Raw genomic sequence first — 7,326 nt, 5'->3', positions numbered from 1 at the left:
GTGAAACCGCTGGAAATCGGTAAATATAAAAAATATATTGTAAAATGTACTAATATTATAAAGATGAAAACTTTGTTTGGTTGTAATGAATATGCTCAAAAACTACTGGACCGTTTTTAAAAATTCTTTCACCATTCGTAAGCTACATTATCCACGAGTAACATAGGCTATATTTTATCCCGGTACGGGCAGTAGTTACCACGGGATGCGAGTAAAACCGCGGGAAAACGACTAGTATTTAAATAAAATGTCAATTTTTATACAATAACATACATTTATTCCTACTTTTTATACATAATTACAATATCCTGTTGCCCTGAACATTATTTCTGTTGTTCATCATAATCTTCTCTTGGCGTTTCTTCTCTTCCTTGAAAGCTTCTCTGTTGGCCTTCTTCTCAATTCTTCTCTCTTTCCGATACTCTTTGAGAAGGCGTTTCCTTTCTTTCTTCTCTTCCGGGGATTCGTCTTTAGGCCTGTAAAAAGACATGACAAGTTAAACTTAGCTAAAAACGGACTTCGGGGCCCTGCAGTGATTAGGCCTGCCGGGGCTGCGGGATTGTTCGAAAGAGTTACCGCGGCCCTGGTACATAAAAGGCCTACGACGGAACACGAGGGTTTTTAGTCAGTAAGAGTCTGACACTCCCTCACCGCTGCTAACCCACAGCGGGAGGGGTCATTTGATGATTTTGCATCAGAAAAAAAGCAATATATAGTTATCGGCACGAATAATGAGCTCTCATCGGAAGAGTGGGGATCGCTTTGCGCACTGTACACTTAAGGCAATAAACCAATAAATCACTTCTGCGCAGGTGAAGGTCAGGGCTCAATATCCTTGCCGATGATTATATTATCTTACCGTATAGAAAGCACGCTGAGCGTAGACAGCACAGTTTCGGCATTAGTTCTGCCGTCTTCATCGTCGTCACTGGAGGCCTCGTCTTGCATAGCGTTGAACTTGGCGAGAGATTTGACTGTCAGCTTATTGTCTTTGCCGAGAACGTCCTTGGGTATGCCTCGAGCGTTCAGCTGGATTTTTTGAGGTTTCTGAGGAAGATAAACGTACATACATATATTTTCTAAGTTTAAAAACCGTCCTATAAAATATGAAGGTTTTTATAGTAAATCTCGTTCTCGTAATCTTGTTTTCGATGTTACAAAGTCGAAGATGTCGAACTTTTACGATAATTCAAGATTTTTCTGCATTTACTTAGTACTCAATATAGCATTTACATTTTAGCATTCCGTATGTAATACAGATGTTATATTTTTAAGGTAGATATAATATGACCCTATGGACCACAGTTCAAAGAGAGATACTTTTACAGCAGCTTATTACAAATATTATGAGACATTTACAGTCATACCACAAACTCTTTTAAACGTCTGTTGAACACTTGTCTAAAAAAATCAGATTATGACGTTGAAAAAAGGTCCGTTTTGCAGCCACACTTCTTTTAGTCCGGGATTCAACAGATGTTTACGTTTTTGTAGTAAGGCTGTTATATTGAACAGCAATTTAGTGTGGTATTAATAACTTACCTTAGGCTCCTCAATAAGTTTAGGATGGTTGTATATATTAGAGTAGGTAGACAGTATGGTCTCACAGTCCCACTTCTCTTTCGGGTCTGCGTCCACCGTGACCAGGTCATCTTCAGATTCCTCTGCGATTTCTTGAAGGCGGTTCAGTCTGTTGAAGTTACAAGAGTATATATTATGAGATGTTCAACTTGAAAAGACAGAGGTAATTTTAAATTTTCTTCCCAAATTTTACCCGGCAATATCATATTTTAAACAGTGACGGTCGGGATTTTCTTGCGATAGATGCATTTTCAAGAATTAATGAGTTCGAATTCAGGCAAATAATAAAACATTTCAGTTATATTAAGTATTGATTTAAAAATGAATCTTCGAAACACAACTGTCTTAAAGTGGAGGACGTTTGAAATCCGTAATCTTGGCGAGAAAAGGTTTGTTCCCAGCAATAGGGTAGTGTCCAGGGTCGAAATAATGAAATAATATTTAGTCCGCTTTTTAGATAATCAAAAAATATCGAATACGTATTTTCTATTAAACATAAAATGAAGAAGATACAACGCTTCAAAAATTAGGAGTGGGGGCCTTTTACGTCACAGAGTCCTGAAAATTGTAGCACTTTGTTATGTCACACTCAACTTTAATACGCTAAATCTTAATAAGTTCTGATCCAATTTAAAAAAGAAAAAATACGTATCGCTTAATTTTGGACAATCTACAAGACGGACTAATTATTATTTTTTAGGAAACTAGTCTATCGACAGCGTAAATGCTCATCGTTGTACCTTCCAAATATACTTTGCCATTTTGTCCTGCCTGGCAAGAAGTAAAGTAAAAGAGAGTACTCCTCACCTAGCGATCTCCCTCTCCTTATCGAGCTGGTATCGTCGCTGCGACTCCTCGAAATGTTCAGCAGCCTGCAGCAGCATGTCATGTGTCTCCGGCATGAAACCCTCGATCTCTTCCAGGTCCAGAGCTCCTACTTCTGTGTCGTCGTATTCGGCAAACATCTGTTGAAAGAGAATAGTAAAATATCAGTAAAGAGATAGGTATTGTATAAAAAAATGCCTGGGTAACATTTTAGGGAAATATTACTGAAATTTTACAATTTTATGACTAATGTTTAAAGATTTTAATTTTGTCATTATGCTCAAGGACTTTACTATGGCGAATTTTATCCTTACCATAACGGAATTTACCTGTAGAATATAGCCACAATAACGAAATTTACCGCCTTCCGATAACTAAATTTAACCTTCTTATAATAGAATTTACCCAGAAGTGTCAAACCCTGGTTGCGTCTCATGACATTTGAAGACAAGGATTACTGATAGAATTTTGACTTGGTATCATCTCTGTTTTTCAGAATTTACACGTTCCGTGGCGAATAACCCAATAATGGAATTTACCTTTCCCATAACGCATTTTACCCTTCTTATAATGGAATTTACCCATTACCCCAACTCATTTTATCCACTTACCTTTTCAAACCGGTTATCCAGTAGTGTCAAACCCTGGTTGCGCCTCATGACACTTGAAGACATGGAGTACTGAGAGAATCGCGACTTGGTATCATCTTTGTCACGCGCGTCCCAATTCGGCATGCGAACACCACGTGTAGCTCTGTCGCCCTGGTACAGAAGATGAGGAAGATTTAGAATTTATAAACCTTTTTTTCTAGTAAAAATTGTAAATGGATACTAGAAAAACAATATTTTAGCTCACAGGTTCTAACATAATATTTTATTCGTTTAATTTGGCTGAGTAGTCGAATTCTTACGGGAGATATTAGGGCCTATTTTTTTGTAAGACTAATATTACTTTCTCTAATTTATTACATATCTAACATTATATTTATTTTGTTTGATGACGGACTGAATTAATTAAGATTCTTATGATGCTATGTAAAGTAATCTTTATTGTGTTGATTGCAGATGTTAGGTATAAAAATATACTGTATATTGTATAGTACAACAATCAGCCCATTTGGGCATTATAGTGTAGCCAGATATCGTCTAATAATCAAATCAAAACTCACCGAATCACTATCATCATCAGAATCGAGGTCAGACGCGAACGCCTTGTCAGAATTACCGTCGTCTGACATGCTGTCACCGTCTTCCTCATCCTCATAGTCTTCATCACCAGATCCCTCACCACCTGTGAAGTTAAAGTTTTTATGAAAAGTTATATTTATTTGTGTTTCATTTGTCATTCAAAATGAGGCCTCAAAAAAATTAAATTGTAAACCTATGACACAAGAATACAAATTCCCTGTAAAAAGTTATGAATAATAATAGAAACTCAATCTCTCAAAACGTAAGTATACTCCATTTAAAATAACATTAGAAATTTAAGTAAACCTTTTTTACTGTTTGTTCAACCGATTTTGACTTCTATTGCGTTAGTAGTATGATTAATGGCGGCTGCAGTAAATACTTGGTATTGTAACCACTATTTTGCTTTCAATTCCGTTCTTTTGTCTACGGAATAGAAGTCAAAATCGGTTGAACAAACAGTAAAAAAGGTTTACTTAAAGGACAATGGGCGATTCCGGTCCAAATGTCCACCACGAACGAGACCTATATGGCTAGATAGCCCGTTAAATATAGAACATTTTTTGTTATGAAAGTAAAAAAAAAAATAATGCCAGAAAAAAGTTATAGCAAAATCAAATAAAACATTTTATAGATTTTTTCAATTTAATTTACTCAATTACTTTTCGTGATGTTCGATTTTCGTACTTCTGACAAAAATGAATTGTTCATTATTAGAGAGAAGACACCACCAGTTACATCGAACTTTCTTAGATCCAGGCACCGCTGAGTATATTCAAGCACTTCTGGCGCCTCAATTGGTTAGTGATTCGTACATCCATCGGACAAAAAATATGGGTTGTTTATATGCAAATGTGTCTTACTCATCTTAGTTGTAGATAAAGTGCGGAAATGGAAGTGGAATAAAATAAAAAATAATAATGATAACATACAAAAACTACCGAAAATTAAGAATAAATTTTTGGCTATAACTTTTTTTTGGTATTGTTTTTTTTTTACTTTCTTAGTAAAAGTTACTCTAAATTAAGTGGACTATTTAATTATATAGGTCTTGTTCATGGTGGACATTTGGACCAAACTTCATACATTCTTGCCCAATCTCCTTTCTAATGTTATTTTAAATGGAGTATAGGTATGTATTAATAAAAAAAATTATTGCTTTCACCATAATAACAAAATTTTATTAAGCTAACGCTTATGGCTTACGCTGAAATTGTACGGCAATGGATGAGGGATAATTAGTTTTTAAGTTGTTTATATAAAATATGTATTAGTATATTATTTTTAATGTTATAATATTTATGTATAGTGTTTGCTATGGGCCTTGATGCCTGATTTAAATAAATAAATAAAAATAAATAAAATAATGTTCTAAAAAAGTATATTTCAACATCTTTACTTACCGTCAGCCATAGCAAGATCAATGAAGTTGTCCTCCAGCTCATTCTCAGGGTCATCAAAGTCGAAGTCATCATCCAAGGCAGCTACCACTTCAGGATCCAAATCCAGGCATAGACCTAGCAATAAAAAAAATATACATAATGACTGAATTGAAAAATTCTTCCACTGGTTGCAAACTACACTATCCCAGAGTAACAAAGGCTACATTTAATCTAGGCACGGGAAGAAGTTCCCTTAGGAAGCGGGCAAAGGCGCGAGCTACAGCAAGTAGTAAATAATACCCTTGAGTTTTTTCTCAAGTTAGACCCTGATAGAAAATTTATTATATTTTTAATTTATATAATACCTTTTGAACATTTTATACATTGGTGGACTTAACACCTAAGTTGTTTTCTCCCAGTCTACCTTTAGGTGGTGGAGAAATATTGTAATTATCAAATGATAGATGATGTTTATGTAAATACCTTGCGGGGCAGCTTTGTTCAGTAAACCAACATCTTCTTCAACTTCTGAAGCGAACACTGAGCTGGGTAAGTTCAGCACTTCTGTCACCAGAATTGTTCCTTCCTCGGTAGCTGCGGTTTTCTCTTTACGTTTGTGAATGGGTTTCTGGAAGGTGTAAAAAGTTTTTAACATGTAACTTTTTTGTTGTAGTTGTAGTATGTAAGAGAAACTTATATTCAATACTTAATTAATTAATGTGTTACTTGAAATTGATGCTCAAGCAAAATCATAGGGCATGGAAAAACCTTCTGCAAGCTATATGGCCCTGATCAGGGATAGTAGATGATATTGTTAAAGTTTCAATTCTTACTACTTGTCGGCCTACTGGCCTATTAACCAATTTTGAATTTGGAGTACTTAAAAAGAATAATATAAAAATGGGTTGTCTGTGTTGTGTCATGTCATTGTGCTTTCATGAAAATGTATTTATAATTTTCTCCTAAATAAATATTATTGTGGATTCTATTTTGTGTTACTCTCTGGGGTGGGAAGAAGCTCCCACTAACAGATATCCGTATCATTAATTCCAGTAATATGTAATTTTTACTACATTAGCAAACAATACATATTTTTGATAAAACACAAGGTACCAGTAGTAAGTTTATATGTTAAAGTTTTTATGTATTTGAAATAACAATAACCAACTTTAGATAATTGGATAAATATATATTGTTAGTATATATCTTACCGGCTGCACAACAAGAGTGACTTCTCGTGAATCCTTGAGATGTTGCAAGTAGTTGTAGTCATCATCGAAGTAGATGCCATACTTGATCTGTTCCTCTCTTCTCTGCTCTGGAGTTAGGTCCTGTAAATTAAGGATAATACATTAATAACCATGCCAAACTCTAAGTGAGTTTCAATTAATCTATCCCAAATTATTTTCACCTAGCTGATGCCTCGAACTTCGTACCGTTTAAACCTTCCCTGGACTTCTACAAACATTTAATTTTTAAAACCAAAATGAGCTCAATCGGCCAAGCCGTTCTCGAGTTTTAATCAGACTAACAAACAACAATTAATTTTTATTTATATAGAAGATTAAACATCATGAAGGTTTGCCAGGGGCTTGCAAAGGAAATACTGCAGTAAACCAACCTATGAATGTAACCATACATGTGTTGCAAGTAAAGCACCTATAAATGATGGAAAAAAAACAAAAATAAGGGCCTGTATAGTTCTGAGTAAATATTGAGTTTTAATTTGTTTATTACAGCATTTCCTTTCGAGTCTGAACGAAACCTTAAGATGCTATACAATAACATGATAAAAAGAAGGTTCTCAGACAATTTACAACACTAGTTTTGTACCAAAATACAGCATGTACTCACTGGATCTTTTTCCTTCTTCTGTGGTATATTAGCACTCACGGGAACCAATACTCTTTGCGGGGCAGTCTCATCAGCGGCCAGAGGATCCCTTTGTGAACGATGTACCAGGTTGAAAGTCACTGCTTTCTTACGATCTATGAATTTCTTTTTTGTCTTCGGCTGAAATTAGGTTAGGCGTTAAAATAACAAAAACAGCTTAAGAGATATTAATATGGATGAAAGTAATGTAATACTTTACCATTTTGAAGCACGTTAATTAAATGTTCAGGGTAATATTAGAGGAATTAAATAATAAATACGCGCAAAACATGTGTTGTTTTGAAAAGGCGTACGTCAAAGAGAATGTTTTTACGTTTAGAAACACGTGGGTAGAAATAGTCATTCAGTCATGGATTTTCTGAACGAAATGTTTTGTGCAGTGTTAGTTTGTATTGACAAATTGCTACTTAATATGAACAAGCCTACTAAGCATAGACAATTAAAATTTGGTAGAGTGC

The 7,326-nt window shown here is 34.9% G+C and overlaps 1 protein-coding gene across 1 annotated transcript; it reads right to left on the bottom strand.

The window, feature by feature from the left end:
* Nucleotides 1–254: 254 nt before the first annotated feature.
* LOC110381160 (protein LTV1 homolog) lies at nt 255–7,219 on the bottom strand. The gene is made up of 11 exons (XM_064041453.1): nt 7,068–7,219; nt 6,830–6,988; nt 6,187–6,306; nt 5,459–5,603; nt 4,997–5,110; nt 3,575–3,696; nt 3,018–3,167; nt 2,389–2,546; nt 1,543–1,690; nt 860–1,047; nt 255–476 (listed from the first exon to the last, which is right to left on the bottom strand). Exons 1-11 carry the CDS (start codon nt 7,068–7,070, stop codon nt 299–301), a joined length of 1,485 nt encoding a protein of 494 aa, XP_063897523.1. The 5' UTR covers nt 7,071–7,219; the 3' UTR covers nt 255–298.
* Nucleotides 7,220–7,326: the final 107 nt, after the last annotated feature.

This window comes from Helicoverpa armigera, chromosome 25 (assembly GCF_030705265.1).
Source record: "Helicoverpa armigera isolate CAAS_96S chromosome 25, ASM3070526v1, whole genome shotgun sequence".
Lineage (NCBI taxonomy): Eukaryota > Metazoa > Arthropoda > Insecta > Lepidoptera > Noctuidae > Helicoverpa > Helicoverpa armigera.
The sequence above is the reverse complement of the archived record's forward strand: the minus strand, read 5'-3'. Positions and strand labels throughout refer to the sequence as shown.

Bases quoted from the DNA above. Each gene is read 5' to 3' on its own strand.
- LOC110381160 (XM_064041453.1), bottom strand. The intron at 6,307-6,829 runs GTGAGTACATGC...CTTAATTTACAG, and splicing joins AGAAGAAGGAAAAAGATCCA to GACCTAACTCCAGAGCAGAG. The intron at 1,691-2,388 runs GTGAGGAGTACT...TAACTTCAACAG, and splicing joins AAGGAGAGGGAGATCGCTAG to ACTGAACCGCCTTCAAGAAA.